Below are 18,840 nucleotides of genomic sequence, written 5' to 3'. Positions count from 1 at the left end.
TCAGAAATTATTCTAATATGCTGATGAGGTGCTCAAGATACATTTCTTCTTATTATTATTATTAAAAACAGCTGTGCAACCTAATATTTTTGTAATATCTGTGATTTTTTTTCACGATTCTTCGATTAATAAAGTTCAATAGAATAGCATTTATTTGAAATCAAACTCTTTTGTAACATTATAAATGTCTTATAAATGTCTCACTTTTTAGCAATTTAGTGCATTCTCACTTAAGTAAAAAAAAAAAAAAAAAAAACTTACTGACCCTAAACTTGTAATGCTTGTACAGGAGGAGGTCAAGTCAAATGAATGACTCCACTGCAGCCACAGTGCGGTTCATGATGCTACTGACCCTAAACTTTTCAACAGGGAAATTGGTCAGTCCGAACTGCGCATGCGTATTCGTTTCCTGTTCTGCTTATAGTGAGCATTCAACCTCACAAGTGTGACAGTCTAGCAGTCTGTTATATTACATATACATACATATAATTAATAACATGAACTTTCTTATTTGTTAGTCAGACCAAAATAAATCATCTTTACTGTATTATCTTCATCATGCAGTATTTTGTCAGAAATATTCTGTACAAAATTAATTAGAAATTCATTCTCCAAAAGATGCAATATGATGGAAAGTGTAGTTTTAGTTTTGTGTAATAAGAGCAACTATATGATTGACTTGTGGAAACCTTTATTAAGATCTCAAAAAAGAGCAAACAAAAACATATTCAGCCCCTTTTTTAATGCATATATAATTTTTTTCTTGACTCATATAAAAGGCCATGCTTCATGTAATTTTGTAAAAGCGGGAAAAGGAAGAGAGAAGGAAGAGAGTGAATGAGAGAAAAAGAGAGCGCTTATGACACACAATAAGCTTAGAACACAGTATAGGGACCTGTATATATTTCTACATACATACAATAAGCGCAAAAAAGTGCTTTATGCATAACAAAAACATTTTTAAAACAACGAAATACAAAATCTGCCATACAAACCATATAAATCTGAATTCAATATGAACCTCATGTAGAGATGTTGCACAGACTGAAAACTGAATCAACCTCCACTTCAGTTAACATCAGTCAGTTCGACAACTGCATCGAGGTATTTCCAGAGAACAGGATTTCTATGAAAATACTGTTCAGACACACATAAACACACTTTGAGAAAGAACTAGGATCCAAAGTAATACCTAGAGACAAAAACTGTCAAAATACACAAGCAATTTTCCTCACCATTTCAACATAATGGTTTTTAAAACACATTTATGCAGACATTCATAATGACGTCACTGTTGTTACTTACTGTCTATTGGTTAGTCCGAGTAAAAACCATTACAAAGATTGTTCAAACATCAACAGGGAACAGACCTTGACACTCTGAAGTGCTGAGATGTTTGACTGGCCTGTAATAGAGAAAGACATGAATATGCAAGACATCGAAGGAGATCAGGTAACTGTTTCTGCCCCCAAGAAATTTACAGTTCACTCAAGTTAACTTTTTTTTTTTTTTTAAATGCTGCGTTTTAGATGACGCCATGTTATTGTTCCCCACGTCAGAACAGGTTCATGAGGTTCACATCTTGTTTCTGAAGAGATGATGGGCTTCTTTCCAATCGGAGTTCACAACATAATAAAAACTGATTATGATTGAATACTGCAATATATATATCCAAATGTCACCTGATGGAGCAAACTACCTTTAGAGCCTTGAAAGATGAATATTTACCAGTGATGTAACTAGTAAAACAGGCTTGACTGCCCTTGAAGTTGCAGCAAGCCCTGTCATCCACCGTTGTGATTGACAGCACACGTCCAGTGTTTATATATGTTGGTTCTTTTTTTATTTGCTGTGTCATTTTCTGATGTGTGCATAATGATGCATAATGGATGTGCACTCGCAGCCTCAGGTCCAGCGGCAACGTTTCCGCTGGCAGGCCTCGGGGTCTGAGGAGCAGCCCTCAGAGTCACTGCCTGAGGAGGGTCCTGGTGGGGTGTGTGTGTTCGAGTGCATGTGCGTATGATCCAAGCTTAACACCCATCCCAGTTTGGAGTGAAGAAGGTGTCTGAGGCCGGGCGGCAGGGGCAGGACTCGGAGGGCATCGACTCCAGACGGGAGCAGCCTGCGGAGGCGTGAGCAGCACAGGTACTGTAGAGAGGTGGCAGCGGAGACCGAGCGAATCACTTTCATGCTGCTTTTAGCAGCGGTGGAACACGCCATCGGAAAAACACGCTTATTCTTCATCTCTGTAGCTGCTACACCTGCCACACACACAACATACAGGACAAATGTTATCAAATGAGTGTCTGAACAGCAATAAAACTGCTAACCAGAGCTAACCACAGACAGAGCAGAGGCTAACCAGTGACTCGGCGAAAGACGGCGTCGGTCGAGTGTTGATACAAAACTGTCAGATTACCTCATGTCTCATTTACCAGTGAGAAAATATTACAGTAAAAAAACACATAATACTACAATAACAACACCTTCCATTCTCACTCAGTCAAATGTAACTATCCTAAATATAATTCTAACAATAATTAAACTTTTATGTACACACACACACCAACGAAACTATTTAAAAGGGGGGTGAAATGCTCGTTTTCACTCAATATCCTGTTAATCTTGAGTACCTATAGAGTAGTACTGCATCCTTCATAACTCCAAAAAGTCTTTATTTTTTTACGTGTGGGCGGAGCTAAAGAATCACGAGCGCCAGTAGGCTTTTGAGTTGAGAGCATGTGGAAGCTGTGAAACAGATCCAGAGGCTGAAATTTAACAAGAGCAGCATCAGCAAAGGCGGTATGCTATGTGGTATGTACTGAAACTGTATATATTTGCTTAGCGGTTTTGGAAAATGACTACGTTCCACTTTATGTCGTCTTTTTTTTTTTTTTTTTTTTTTTTTTTTAAGCTGTACATGTGGAAAGTGCAGTTTGATGACAACATCACATGTTGTTTATTTGATGTGCTTACGCGCTGATAGCTAAGTTAACAACACTGAGATATTTGAAGCAGTTTTACTCACCGCATGCGGTTCCAACACACGATCGTGACCCTTTTTAGTTGGGACTGCATTATCCTTAAGAAATAAACGATGTGCAATCCGAAATGCAGGGAACAAACAAAAACACTTGCACAACTTCGTTGATGCTCTGTAAAAATAAACTCCATCCACTGGTCCCTTAATGCTGTTTCTCTTTTGGTAATCTGTGCAGGGTTGTCTTGCCCTGACAACCAAAAACACACTTCTTTTGTGACATTTCGCGACGCTCTCGCGCTGATCAGGCTGTGCTCAGCCTCTCAGTGCTGTGCTCTACGGGAGCGCGCGCTCTTCCAGCAGACGTGCCCTCAGGACCCATATAAGGAAATTCCACTTCATCTAACGTCACACAGAGCCATACTCGAAAAAAACTTTCCGAAACTTGTGACAAACCGGAAGAGGTTTTTTTGGAACAAAAATACTCCTTCAAACGTACAACTTAATTTTTGAAACTTTGTCCATGTTTAGCATGGGAATCCAACTCTTTAACAGTGTAAAAAACTCAGTATGCATGAAATAGCATTTCACCCCCCCTTTAACAACAAGAAAAAGAATACAATAACAACAATACAGTTTCTTACTGTTAATAATAACTAAAATGTAATGTTAAAAACATGTTTGTCTAGTTACTGAAAACAGCTTTGGCAATTTTCTGTTGACAGATTTCTTCACAACATTCCTTTTAGAAGAATGTAACTGTTCATATGTCATCGTTCACTTCCTAGAAAGAAACTGACACATTAAAATGTGTAGGATACTTAAGAAACAAGACTGATAAGATCGCAGCTGAAAGGAGTTTGTCATCTTACCGATGCACTTGCGGTTTTTGTAGAAGGTGAGGGTGCCGTGCCAAGTGTCCAAGTGAACACCAATAATGGAACCCTGTCCAAAACGTGACGAAAAGCTCACTTTATCACCGTTATGATGTAACAGACCTGAGAAAACACAAACATACATTATATTACAAAAGAGTCCTTATGCACCATGCTTTCATGTAAAGTACAGGTGTTTGTGAACACTGTGCACTGAACCTGTTTTACCTGTATATGATAAACCCCAGCTGTCTTCATCTTTGCCCAGCAGGCTGCAGAACGTGTGTCTATATTTATCCAGATTTACATCTGATGTGCCAATACCAACCATCTACATGAACACACACAGAGAGAATTCAACCGTAAAGTTTTAAATAGCCCACAGTCTTCAGTGTCACATGATCCTTAAGAAATCATTCTAATATGCTGCTTTCCTGCTGAAGAAACATTTCTTGTCATTATCAATACTGCTTTTGAACTGCTGGGTACATTTTCAAGAAGTATGCAAAACTACCCTCATTGCAATGTGGTTCACATCTTGGAAGACTCAACTGATTCAGCGAGTTTCATTCTTTCTAGCTGTATGCTGACAGTTATGCTTCAGTCTGCTGATTCAGCTTTAAGTCTAACATGACTTTTCAGATAAAATGTCCAACATATGCAGGCTGCCCCCTATTTACAAAAACCATACTGATTATCACTACCATACGAAACATGCATAAAGACACTCATTTGCACTTTTGTTCCTCACCATGTCTGTGCCGTAGACAGGGGAAGTCATTTTAATCTCCCAGAAGTGCTGTCCCTCTGAGAGTTCTTTGGAGCCGCGGATGGCTGCCGTTCCACAGCTATACTCCGAGTGGAAGCTCACTTTCCTGTTCTCACAGGTCAGCAGCGTGGCAGACGACCGGCTGCCCTCATCCCACACCCAGTCAAAATCTGACAAACAAGTAAACAGCCAATAAGAGAACACATTTAGTCACAATAAACATGATCAAGGTAAAACCTATGTATTAATGTTGCATGTGGCAGCACCTTGGTCATCTTCTCCACAGTAGCAGTCTCGCATGTGTGTGTAACCCCGGAGCCGTGGGTTACAGCTGAGCTCCATCTGTGAATCACAGCTGCAGTATGACTCTCCGGTTACAGGCACCGCGCTCGGAACCGCCGGAACGATGGCTGGATACTCGGCTTCAGAATCAGAGTCACTGTACTGCAAGACATATGTGTGCAAATTCAGATCTGACACAGTTTCAGTCTTTTTTTTTTTTGTTGTCTGGCATTTATGCTTTTTTGACTTGAAAACTCTTACATATGATGTTCAGCACTTCAGACAAAAGTCCTTGTCACATGAAAAATTAAAGGAATAGTTTTAATTAAGGAAAAATTTTAATCTGCGGAGACCTTACTCGCCCGCAGGCCATCCAAGATGTAGACGAGTTGGTTTCTTTACCCGAACAGATTTGGAGAAATTCAGTATTACATCACTTGCTCCTCTGGAATGAAACGGGTGCTGACAGAATGAGAGTCTAATCAGCTGATAAAAACATCACAGTTATTCATGTGATGGATGAGATGACTGCATGTTTATAAGAAACAAAATCATCAAGACGCTTTTAACTTCAAACTCTTGCTTCTTGCTCAAATATGAGTACTCTATTCTTAATACTGTAATAATACTTTCTCCAGTGAGAAAGTCATCTTATCTGTATCAGTAAAGAAATATGCACAGATCAAATAATGTTTACAAGAGAAAACAGTCCAAAGCAGTTCTAAACAAATGTGCTAGTGGATTTTGATGTGAGAAGACAACAGGGAATGAATATTTCCACTGGAGGAACCATTATTATGGAAATTTGTGGCAAGAGGAAATAGTTTAAAATGATAACTTCTTAATAATGGATTTGCTTCTTATAAACATTCTGATTCTGATTCATTCTTATGAACAAGCAGCTTTTCACTTCACAAGACATTAATTGATAGACTGGATTTGTGTGGATTACTTGTTAAGTTTTTATCAGCTGTTTGGACCCTCATTCTGACGGCACCCATTGGAGAGCAAGTGATGTAATGCTAAGTTTCTCCAAATCTGTTCTGATGAAAAGAACTAAATCATCCACATTTTGGATGGCATGAGGGTGAGTAAATTTCGATGCCCCCAGATCTTGTGTTCTGCAGTGAGGAGCTACTGAAATTTACAGCAAATTTCATATTTGGATTTATGCCTCATCTAAAGGCCTTTCTGTATCATCCATACGCACCTGTTGGCGATCATAAGCCCACTCGTCATTCTCAGAGGCAAGCACCAATGCTCTTGCGTCTGCATCCCGTCGGATTCCACTCCACACGTACCTCCATGCCCTGCTGTTTCTGCTCCGCCTTGACATGCCAACCAGGAGCCTCCGCACCTGTCAATCACAGAAAGAACAGAGGCTTGTAATAAAGCATGAACAGAGAGACAACAGGCAGTTATATTGGAAAGATTTATTTATACTGTTCATTCCACAATACACATTGTTTCAAAGCAGCTTCACAGAAATATGATAAACAGACAGACATATGATAACTCGGTTACTTCAGAGATATTCCAGTAATAAATAACCATAAAAATGACGTTCAAGTAACTGTGCTATACATATAAAGTACCAAATTATTAGTTTGTCAGAAGCCAGAAAATTTTTGTGTCCCTACCACGTGTTCCCCACTAAAGCTTCAAGTAATTTCTAAAATGACAAACGGATTATTTCATGCACGTTTTATTGTAAATCCCGTTGCGCGTGAGGTCCGCTCATGAAGCTAAACTTCTACTACAGCATTTCTCGCGCGAGATGTAAACACTAAGTTAGCTGGCAACACGCTCAGTTTAACTGCCAGTGACATATGCATTCAGTCATTTAATTCCGGAAAATAACAAAACATGTTCTCATTGCTAGGCCTCGCAGAAACTGGTCAGCAAGGGAGCTAGGCACCTTGCAAGTCTGTAGAATCGAAGGCGTATTTGCTTAAACGAAAACAGATCGCCTGCAACCATGCTAATGATACCGAATATTATTTGGATTGAAATAGTATCCCAGCCCGTATAATAATAATTTTAAAAATGAGCAACAGGCTTCGCCATATAACACGTAACGTTACATGATCTTGGCGCTAACGGAGGATCGCGGATTTAGCATGCGCTAACATTACATCCTGTCTGCTGCATTTACTAGCATAAGCACAAGCAAACTTACCTGTCTTTTAGGGATACCACTACGATCGTTAGAATCTCGTAAACCTAAAGATGTTAGTATGACACTGTAATGTATGTATCTGTAAAAGCAAGCGGATTTCGTCCACCAGCTAACTGTCACACTGTCCTGTGACCTACTTTCACGACAGACGTAAACAATGCTTTAAGATGTCCCGCCTCCTCAGCCCAAACACCATTGGTCAGAAATTCTGAGTAGGCGGGGTTTTTATATACTAGCTCGCGTAACTACAGGTCTAAACGGCTGTCATTTAAATGTCAAACTCGTCCTAAAACTGAAGGATAAACGCCTCCACGCTCCCGCTGCCCCATCCAGACAAGTGTAGAGACACGACATTGAAGCAGATGTTCATTTGTCATTATCAATGAACTAGATTAATTAAGACTTGTCTGTTTCAGTTAGACAAACTTACAGCTTTTTGCTGTATTCTTAATGTTCAGGTATAGTAATCTTCAACCGAACAATTTAACAGACTATTTCAGAATATCCTTATAAGGTTATTTTCTACAGTCTATCAGTTTTGTTCATGCTTATAAAAGTTGTACCCTAATTTTGTTCATAAATCTTGATTAGGTATTTCGTTGATGTCTGTTCAGGTTCAGCTGACAGTCAAACGAAAGAAATAAGAATTTATTCATTTGCTTTCTCTGTGTTCAGGCCAATTTTCCAAACAAGATTCTTTTAGCCCCTTGAGGTTAGCAGTGGAGTCATTCCCGATGCACATGTCCATAAAGCACGCACAGAGATGCGGTTTCACCAAAAAATCCCATGGTTTATTAATCACAATCTCCGGTTTACTTTCCAAACAAGGTTACAACAAAAAAAAAAACTTATAACAACTTAAAAGCTGTACCATTTGCATGTGATCGAAGAAACTGTTGCTCTCCACCCTCTAACTCCAAAACAATGCTGCTTCCCTATTAACACCTGTGTGCCCTAATGGCACATAAGGGAGGAGGAGCAAATCCATTCACATGACAAGTTAGTGCAAAATATGAAAAAGTTTCCTCATATTTAAATCATAATGTTTAAATCATATATTTAAGCACAAAATAAATTAGAGTTAATCATAAATTGAGATATGGCTCCTACACTCTGTGTATTAAGAAAATGAAATCTATTTTTGGGCCATCAAATTTCGTCTTTTTCTCATTATTTTTTGTATATGACCATTTTCTCAAAAGGAAAGTACACGTTCATTGGTGTAATAAAAAAAAAGAAAACAACTTATATCTGTATGGACAAAACAAATAATGGAATTTTATAAATTAAAAGGAATGTAATGTAAAAATGTAAAATAATAATTATGTGCCCATAACTACTTTTTTGTGCTTAATTGTCATCAAAATGTCAATGTGCAAAAATTATTATGAAATATACCTTATAGTGTGTGTGTGTGTGTATACACATATATCAAACAAAAATCAAATTTTGTTTCTCAGACCTTAGTCTTTATAGAATAAAATACCTTATAGAAGTATTTTTAGCAAAATATAATTGTAAAACTTTCTTGACAGGCTTCGACATTTACTAATAATCACAGTAGGCTATGACATTTTGCTGTTATAATCAAATGTCCTCATTTGTAAAAATAATTAGATTTAAAAAATTGTCTTTCCCTATTGCTGAGGTGTAATAAAACTAGGACAGTCACCGATGTGCGGTAAGAGGTCTGCACAATGAAGCAGTGCAGCTCCTCCTTTCCTCCGGAAGCGTGAAGACCAAAGACTGTATGAACAGGGAGGCAGAGCATGATCAAGTTTGGTTGAGGCTGCAGTGCAGTGATTCAGACAACCAGATGGCAACCTGTGGATTAATCCATCTGTCTTTTCGACTCTCTTGATTATTACATGTATATATTCTTATATTTCGAATTCACAAGAGGCTGTAATTTGTGAAGATTAAGTTGAAAGACAGGATATGTTACAGTCCAAGGATTGGCCTGTACTTAGAACATCTGCAGTGTGTTTCCATCACATCAAGTGTGTGTTTGAATAAAATGGAAACTGAAATTAGGGTGAGGAAGTTTTATTCGGAACCGGACAAGCTGCGCTGGTGTTGATCCATGAATGGAACCAGAAACAGTATCAACTACAGGTAAAACGCTACACGTCTGAAGAACGTCACCTTAGGAGTTAAAACACAGACTCGCTCACAGACACACACGTGCATCGATTCGTTTCACACACACTTAGTAAACTTGCACATCAATACCTTGATTAAGACAACGGTCTGCATGGTAATCAATGATTACATACCCAAAGTAACTCCACAAATTTCCCACAGCGCAATTCACCTACCTATACAGATATACATGTATATATTTCTGATACACACACACTCATGTAATGTACTTAGATAATCATAAATTTTAATAAAGACTTTGATCCATTTAACAGTTTAATGAACAATCTTCATAAATAATCAGCAAAAACAGAAGAAAAAAAATAAGTAATTATCTCTTTTTTGTACATTTAGGCCCTCAACAGAGTTTCAATTTGAATGGTCCCAAAAGTAACAAAACAATGTTTGATTTGTTCTTCGAAAGAGAGTAAAATTGACAAAATAATAGAGGACAAGAGTAGCAAAGGAGAAAGAGGGCATCTATTTAAACACACACACACAGGACGAGAGCAACAGCTACACAGCGCATTTACAGGGGAACGCACACCAGGCTACTACACACAGAGAGGAAGTTCAATCACACGTTCACCTGCAAACAGCACACTCACGATACACGCATGCACGCAAAAATTCCCCTCTCATCTTTTCCGGTGGTGAAGTTACTCAATGTGTATCATTTGGAGGATGTTTGCGTTGGTGCTTGTGTGTGTGTGTGGTTGATGGTTGTTCATGTGTAAGAGATGATAAGAGGGATTAACCCTTGGTGGACAGGATAAGAGCGACAATTAGCCCGTAGAGCCCCAGAACCTCAGCGAAAATGAGGATAAGGATCATCCCCACGAATAGGCGAGGCTGCTGGGCTGTGCCCCTCACTCCTGCATCTCCCACGATACCGATGGCGAAGCCCGCTGCGAGACCACTCAGACCCACGCTCAGCCCGGCACCCAGGTGCAAGAAACTCCTAAACACAGAGAGAGACACAGAACAACATTTTACATTATGAAGACAACATAACGTAGACTGTTTTCATTGCTAATAAAATATATAAACAAGTACATTAGAGCTGCACGATAAAATCTCATGCGATATTTAATGTGCATCTTGTCAGTAAAGCCGGTTCTGTAATCAGCGGTAAATCTCTACACGTGCGTGATTTCACATGGAGCAGCATTAACTACCGTATTTTTCGGACTACAAGTCGCACCTGAGTATAAGTCGCATCAGTCCAAAAATACGTCATGACGAGGATAAAACAAGTAAGTCGCACTGGACTATAAGTCGCATTTATTTAGAACCAAGAGAAAACATTACCATCTACAGCCGCGAGAGGGCGCCGTGTTTTCAGTGTAGACTACAGGAGCACTGAGCAGCACAGAGCGCCCTCTCACGGTAATGTTTTCTCTTGATTCATTTCTCTTGTTTCATGTGGTCCACCTGACTATAAGTCGCAGGACCAGCCAAACTATGAAAAAAAGTGCAACTTATAGTCCGGAAAATACGGTACACAGAGCTGTTGTTCACTGACAAGCTGCGCAAAACATGCGCAAAATATGATCATGGTTTGCGCAGCTTGTCAGTGAACAACGGCTCTGTGTAGTTAATGCTGCTCCATGTGAAATCACACACTTGTAGAGATTGATTGCTGATAGCGTTACTGAAAAGATGCTCATTAAATATCGCATGCGAGTTATCATGCAGCCCTTAATTACATTAAAAAAAACAATAATTTACAAAAAAACAACGATACCGCTAAACCTCTATGTAGAGACAGTAACAGCTCTTTATATGTTCTCAAAAAGTAATTCATAATGTATAGGTCCACAATCAATCAATCGATCAATAATTAAATGTTTTCAATACAAATAAGCACAAGTCAAGGTGCGAAAACAAACAGGACCACAGGGAGATGCCAAAGAACACAAAACCTCCTGCCTTGACCTGACTGTAACTATATGAATCCATTCAGAATCACTAAACCACTGACCACCACATAATCTACTACAACACTTTCAGCCAGCATCCAGAATAAATCACTCAACTTTCAAGCCAAATACCCACTAAAAACAATTTACTGACATCTGGACAAAAGTCACTATTCTCTTCGCTAGGGCTGGACAATAATTCAATATCTATATGTATCACTATATATATATATATATATATATATATATATATATATATATATATATATATATATTTTTTTTTTTTTTTCTCAATAAAGGTGATATGATTTTTAAAACATTTCCGATATTTCCAGTGTTTCTGCCGCTCTCATAGCGCCTCCTGCTGGCGGACAGTCAGTTTGCACTTTCAATAATAAGCCTGTCTCCAGCAACTTGTTTTTGTTGTTGCTCTTTTTTTTCGGCAGCAACTTAGAGCACTTTTTATTCTCTTTATACTGGATAAAGCACATTTGTTTCAATCTATTAGAATACTCAGTCTACACTACCAGTCAAAAGTTTTTAAACCGTAAGATTTTTACTTTTACAATATATATATATTTTTTTTTTTTATTCTCATCTCACCAAGCATGCATTTATTTGATCCAAAGTACAGCAAAAACAGTATTTTTGAAATATTAGTTTACATTTTAAATAACAGCTTGCTATTTAAATATATATTAAAATGTAATTTATTCCTGTAATCAAATCTGAATTTTCAGCATCATAACTCCAGTCTTCAGCGTCACATGATCCAGACATCATTTTAATATGCCGATTTGCTGAATTTTTTCAGGATTCTTTGATGAATAGAAAGATCCAAAGATCAGCATTTATCTGAAATGAAAAGCTTTTGTAACATTATTCCATTCAAAAGCTTGCAGTCAGTATTTATTTATTTTTAAACAACTTATAGAAATTAATACTTTTATCAATGATGCTTTAAACTGATCAATAACTGATGATAAAGACATTTATAATGTTCCAAAAGATTTCCATCTCAGATAAATGCTGTTCTTCTGAACTTTCAATTCATCAAAGAAACCTGAAAAAATTTGACACTGTTTTCGACGTAATATTAAATGATTTTTGAACAGCAAATCAGAATATTAGAATGATTTCTTAAGGATCATGTGACTGGAGTAATGATGCTAAAATATAGCTTTGAAATCACAGGAATAAATCACATTTTAAAATATTTTCAAATAGAAAACAGTTATTTTAAATAAAAATATTTCAAAATGTTACTTGTTTTTGCTGTATTTTGGATCACATAATAAATGCAGGCTGGGCGAGCAAAAGAGAAACCTTTAAAAACATCAAAATACACTGTTCAAAAAACGGATTTATGGACTGGTAATGTGTGTTAGCCTATAGTTTGAGGTTTAAGATATTAATAAGGTAAGTCTGAGACGATTATTTGACAGTGATTTCACATTTCTTGTTTGTGTGAAGGCTGAAAACATAAAAGGTGAACATTTGTTCTGTTTTTGTTTTATATGAGGTTTCACAGACCTGTCTAAAATTCATTTTTCATAAGTTTGTATGCACAGACATCTGTTGTGGACATTCAAGGCTTTTTTAAATAGTGTTATTATCGGAATTATATTGTATCGACAGAAATTAATAAATATATTGTGATATAAATTTTGCCCATACAGAAATGAAATTCCAGGACTTAAAAAATCTGAGATCTCACTTATCAAACAATATTATTTATCGTTCAAATTCTAATAAACTAATAAAACAAAAGTTCACAGGTTAAAACCTTCATGTTCTGTCACTCCCTCACACAAATGAAGGCGGCGAACAAATAAAGTGCAGCACAAAAGCATGCAATGACTGTGGCAACTTCAACATTTTTAAGGATATTATGGCAAGATTATCACTTTCCTTATTCAAACTTTTTTTTCTCATGAATATGATTGACCTGAAGAATGAAAGCTGAATCAGACTACACTTGGGAAATTATGAGCCTTATCACCACTTATCAACACTAGTGTGTGTGATGATACACTTAGCTCAAGAGATATACAGATACTTGGTTCAATAGAATGAGACATCTCTTTAAGATGTTTTTAAATTACAAAATATTTTTAAAATCACACAAACCAAAACAATGCAGTTGTATTTTGAAATATTTTAACTCATCTTGGGCTGTAACTAATTATTATTTTGGTAATCAAGTAACCTATTTATTAGATAATCTTATCTAATTTATTGGTAATCTGATATTTTTTTGTAATACAAATAGACCTTAGAGGAAAACAGGCTTTAGTGTGTGTGTGTGTGTGTGTGTGTGTGTGTGTGTGTGTATATAACACTTATTTCAGATAATCTGCCCTTCTCAAAAATATGGCAGTTTTCAAGGGTTTTCCAGGACTTAAATTTAAAAAAGTCAAGTACTTTAAGCACCTTTAACGAACCCTGCATCCACATTTTCTCTGCATGAGCGCCGTTTTGAACTTACTGACTGAATTCGCTTCCTGGATCCTGGATTTTTCAGGAGTTTACCGGTTTAAAATTAGGTGTTAGCAAAAACCTGCTTCTTTTAATTTTTAAGGTGTTGTTTTCGTTATAATGTATGGATTCAAATTAGTAATCCATAAATTATTATTCTCCTACTCTGCGCACATCCCCTGACCTGCTCTCGTGCCCCACACATTAACAACGCGAGGTAGACGAACTCTGCATGCACTGGTTCACACCCTTTTTCGAGATAAGGTGTCCCATCCTGGGCTGTGTAGAGCTGTGCGATATATCTAACAATATGATCATGCGCACCTAGTCTGTAAATCCAGTTCCATGATTACTGCTAAAATCGCCATCACCTGCTTTCAAATGGAGCGGCATTTAATAGACAGAGCCGTAGATCACTGACAAGCTACGCAATATCACGTTAATTTTTGAAGGCGATTCATCTTCGATAATGAACGCGATATTGCGCAGCTTAACTGACTAGGTGAAAATGTAGAGTCATTAAGATTTTTCCAATTATTCTTATCAAACAGATATTAAAGACAGTTGTTTGACTAACATTACTCAGCCAACAATAAAGTGTGTGTCATTTTTTATTTCTGAGGAAGCTGAGAGTGACTTGTAGGAAAATCCTAAGCAGACAAGACACAAGGGAAGAGCGTGACTCACTTGAAGAGCGTGATATCGGCAGACATGTTGTTGGCAATAAGTACAGCCACCACCAGGCCGTAGATGGCGATGATACCCGCCATGACCACGGGAATGATGGACTTCATGATCAGCTCTGGCCGCATCACAGACATGGCAGCAATGCCTGTGCCACTCTTGGCTGTCCCATACGCAGCGCCCAATGCTAAACAGAGAGAAGATTACAATTAACATCTGCAAAGAGACCAAGAGAGTGAAAACGAGCACTTATGATGGGGTAGAGTTTAATGAATACAGGACAGGGCTCACATTGTAGGTTTAAGCAAATACCCAACTAATGAACATCATTCTAACACACAGGTCTTAAATATCACCCCCCCCCCCCAAACACAAACCAACTGTTCCAGGAATACTCTGTAACCATTTTAAGCCTAGACAGTATAGCCAAAACCATAGTATTTTGTTTTTTTATGCACTGGTCAATTATGAGCAATTTAGCTTCTATAACTTGTTTTAGAAAACATCCAAAGTACACATGCACGTGCTTATTTTATTACATTTTGTCTCTTTAAATTTCAGCTTTAAGAGCTGCACGGAGACAGAAATCCCCACTTACATACACCAAACTCACACCATACACTAGTTTTATTCCTATCTATATTCTGCCGTTTTTTACAGAAGGGTGTGTTTATAGGTCGTTCACATGATTTATATAGATTATTTCCTAATTTTATTTTCCAGAGTGTTGACAGTGTTTTCATATATATATATATATAAAACCAATCAAACCAGTTACTTTTTTTACCTATTATGGAAATCGATTTTTGGATAGTGTTCTTCAAAGTTTCTTCTTTTGTGTTCAACATAAGAAAACTCCGACAGGTCTGGAACAGGACTTTGATTTTGGAGTGAACGGTCCTTTTCATAGATAATGCCTCATTTAAATATTTAAACATAACAATTTGAGAAAATTTGCTGTACCCTATTCACCTGTGGTGTCTTGCTTTAAAGACTTTAAAAGACAAGGTCAGCAAAGCATTGAGGCAGTGGTCATTTATTTCGCTCTCTGTCACATGACTTACATTACAGACGCGAGTGTCTTTTCGCACTTCAAAATGTGATGAATGCTAAGAGTAATGGCTCTCGTTTGAGTACAGAAACTAAGTGTGGCTCTGAGATAAGCGTGTCTTTAAAAAACAGGCTGTCGCATTACATAAGAGCAAACCTGTTTATGTTAATTAAGTAATGCATTTCGTGTCGATCTGAAAAAGAAACGAAAAAAAATCAGTGACACTTAATCAGTCAGACGACGCTACGGTTACAATCTAGACCAATATATGGAGGATATGAGAATGTAAAATGGAGAATGACAAAAAAAGAATAATGATAATAAAAAAAATGGTCGTTTTTTCAGCCATATGCTTCGGAGGAAATTAAATAAACGACGTCCTCGCGCAAACATTAAAACGTGAGACACGACAGCGTCTTAAGTTTACCACGTAGGGTTCAGTGAGCAGTGACAATGAAGGATTTAAAAGAAACTAAATAAATAATTTATAGACACTAGCTCAACTGAGACGGCACGCGCCGTGATGGAAACCCTCGCATCTCGTCTTTTACTACAGGTAACGTTAACGTGCACGGTTCCGCAAAACCAAGCCGTTCACAGCCTCTCGCGTCGCTTTACTCAGACTATGCATTCAGTGAAGCATTCAAAGTGATGGGGACTCTGATTAAGGTTGAAATGAGGCGTCTCTTACCACTGAACACCATTGCTGCCGAGGCACCCATCACTGCGAAGAAGGGAGCGTACTGGGGGCTCTGGGCGGACATTCTCCTCGCGCGTTCAGACACCTACAACTACAGACGGAGAGGGAGGAAGGCTTCAGTCCGGGGAGGCTCAGGCTCTAGAGAAGCTCTGGATCGGAGCGCAAGAGATGGTCACGAATCCGACAGGAGCTTGATCGCCGGCGGAGAGGAAGAAAATGGCGAAACGGAGAGTGTCACATGACCAATCGTGAGTTGCAGGGCCCATTTCCGCTTCTTCAGGGATGACTTATGAATACGCAACATATTTCTTTCTAAGATTTTGTAATGACGGACTGTCACGGGCTCGCGGAGATCATTTTAGACATGTTAGTATAATTAAATGCATTATTAGATTTGAGTGAGGTTTGGGTGGTTTTGTCACTCGAAGGACACCCCTATTTTTAGGCGTTTTGGTATGTTCCATTGCAGGCTTTCACTACGATATGTGAATCAAAGGAATAAAGACTTACCAGTTGTTCATCTGGTAGAACTTGTTTCATTCTTTTATAACCACCAGATGGTGGTCACATATTATATAAATGATTTTACATCTTTTATGGCATTATCCATTTTATAAAATAAGGTTGTGAGTGTTGTTTTCTTTAAACCAGTTTTCTCAGTGCATTTAATACAGCTATTTGTAGACCTCCATTGATAAAATTGTAAAAAAGGTTATCTGAAGCACTGAAATACCAATAAAATGTTGAAAAAACGTTATTTTAACCGTGCCATGTGTACATTGTCATGTGCTTAGTCTCATGACTCCTAGGCTTGGAGCTGGAGAGTCCAGAGGGGAAGTAACTTTATATTACTCACTCTTGGGCACAGACTACTGTAATATTAAATCCTGTTAATTGTTCTGTAATTTGTGTGTGAACTTCCCTTTTAGTTGTGTGATTTCTGATGTGAACCTAAATACTGAAAGTTGAACTCCATGTAGCTTATTCCTTCCTCTGCATGTTGGATGCTGATGACAGTCACCTGATATTATACTGCCTAGATTTTACACAGGCCTAGTTACTATGAAACAGATAAAGGAGAGTGAATAGGAAGTGAATCCTGGAAAGGAAAACACATTCTTTTCTTCTACTCATTAACAAAAGAGTGCAAATTCAGTGTATACACCATACACTTTATATATTTATATACACACTAGACCAGACAGATGCTAAATGTTTTCAGGAACTGTTTTCTGTCCGTAATACATTATTATATCTATAAACAATTACTTATTAAAATATATAATGTTTAAATTATATAAATAGCTGAATTTATCTGAGTGTAATATAATGCTAATGTTAATTGTAACATCAACCATGCAATAAACACATGTCAGTTGACATGAAAAGAACTACGAATAAGCTTAAACACACATTAATACAATAGCATTTATAATAAAACTAGATGAATAGCCTGTACTATTCCATTATGTGCCTGAGGAGTTTTTTAGGATGACCCGGATGGGGGAGAATGATCACGGAGGGTTAATGCACGAGCTGCCATTGGATGTCGCTGTAATTCTTCATATTTCGATTCGTTGTCCACGTGGCAGTCTCTCATCTGGTGTCCGGTACTGCTCCCTATTGGTTTATCTGTGTCCAGCACCGCTCAAAACCGACCAAATCACTTGATCGAAGTGTAATGTCCCTTCATTTTCGTTTGTCAGTCTCTTCCGGTTGCGTTAAGAGCGCGGGCGGCTTGTTTAATAGTGATACATCTATGAATATGCAATTAAATAGCGCATTTGTATTTCCTCAAAACAACTGTAGGGGGCACCCGGATTTGAACCGGGGACCTCTTGATCTGCAGTCAAATGCTCTACCACTGAGCTATACCCCCTATCCATGTTAAAACACAGTGTAGTGGCATCTTATTTATATAATATATGGATACAAATCATAATGTAATAATTACTCATATTTTACGTATTTTACAGACACCATCTGTTTAAAATACATTCATGCCACATGAATGATTCTACACAAAAGGCTTTTTCATCTTCACAAAGGCTCTTTATTTTTTTTAATCAGTCATTTATGACAAAAACTACATGCATTTGATTACAGTGTCAATTATACTGGGGGTTTGTAAGTAGATATCTGCTGAAATTCTGCACAGAAGAATAGAAAAAAAAATAATAATAGCCAGACAGCCATTAGATCTTATGGTTCTGTGGTACTGCATCAGCCATGGCCTGTACCTTTAAGAAAAATATATATTTGAATCATAGTGTCTTCTGAATAAAAGGTAAGAAAATAATATTGTGGTGTAGGTGGATCTTGTAAGTGTGTCCTGCGTCCTCCTCCAGTGCTCCTCCTCTCATGATCCCACAAACAGTTTTATCCTGTAAGCAACAGACAGTGCAGATATGAGCACAAGAACGATATCGCGTGCACTTTCGTCTGTGGTCACGCAGAAAGAGGCCTAGTTATATTCTAAACTTAATATATTGGGTTATTTTTTCGCAGCAGGCCTGCATCCAGCTACATTTTGAAATAATAGGCTTAATTATTATTATTTAATCATAATCAAAACCTTACTATATAAAAACGGTCTGAAATTCCGTGATCATCAAGGATACGTAGAATTAACTGCACAAAGAATGCTGTTTTTTTCCTCAATAAAATACAATTAGCTAAAAATCCATCGCCAACCTTTGCGGTCAAATCCCTCTCGAGGACGTGAATCGATCACGCATCCGCTCTCACGACGGTCCATCGATGCTGCCGTGATCACAG

General features: G+C 37.8%; 2 protein-coding genes and 1 non-coding gene across 3 annotated transcripts; all 3 read right to left on the bottom strand.

The window, feature by feature from the left end:
* Nucleotides 1-674: 674 nt before the first annotated feature.
* On the bottom strand, nucleotides 675-7,255 carry LOC113043625 (SPRY domain-containing SOCS box protein 3-like). Its single transcript, XM_026203128.1, has 7 exons — nucleotides 7,086-7,255; nucleotides 6,117-6,263; nucleotides 4,891-5,068; nucleotides 4,607-4,794; nucleotides 4,084-4,186; nucleotides 3,853-3,978; nucleotides 675-2,261 (listed from the first exon to the last, which is right to left on the bottom strand). Exons 2-7 carry the CDS (start codon nucleotides 6,240-6,242, stop codon nucleotides 1,906-1,908), a joined length of 1,077 nt encoding a protein of 358 aa, XP_026058913.1. The 5' UTR covers nucleotides 6,243-6,263; nucleotides 7,086-7,255; the 3' UTR covers nucleotides 675-1,905.
* A 1,860-nt stretch (nucleotides 7,256-9,115) lies between these two features.
* LOC113043615 (V-type proton ATPase 16 kDa proteolipid subunit-like) lies at nucleotides 9,116-16,310 on the bottom strand. Its single transcript, XM_026203119.1, has 3 exons — nucleotides 16,054-16,310; nucleotides 14,315-14,498; nucleotides 9,116-10,188 (listed from the first exon to the last, which is right to left on the bottom strand). The coding sequence occupies exons 1-3, from the start codon at nucleotides 16,124-16,126 to the stop codon at nucleotides 9,981-9,983; spliced, it is 465 nt and encodes a 154-aa protein (XP_026058904.1). The 5' UTR covers nucleotides 16,127-16,310; the 3' UTR covers nucleotides 9,116-9,980.
* A 1,559-nt stretch (nucleotides 16,311-17,869) lies between these two features.
* Nucleotides 17,870-17,941, bottom strand: trnac-gca (transfer RNA cysteine (anticodon GCA)). Its single transcript has one exon. It is a non-coding gene; the product is annotated as a tRNA-Cys (tRNA).
* Between the last annotated feature and the right edge of the window lie 899 nt (nucleotides 17,942-18,840).

The sequence above is a fragment of the Carassius auratus genome, chromosome 3 (genome assembly GCF_003368295.1).
Source record: "Carassius auratus strain Wakin chromosome 3, ASM336829v1, whole genome shotgun sequence".
Classification (NCBI taxonomy): domain Eukaryota; kingdom Metazoa; phylum Chordata; class Actinopteri; order Cypriniformes; family Cyprinidae; genus Carassius; species Carassius auratus.
The sequence above is the reverse complement of the archived record's forward strand: the minus strand, read 5'-3'. Positions and strand labels throughout refer to the sequence as shown.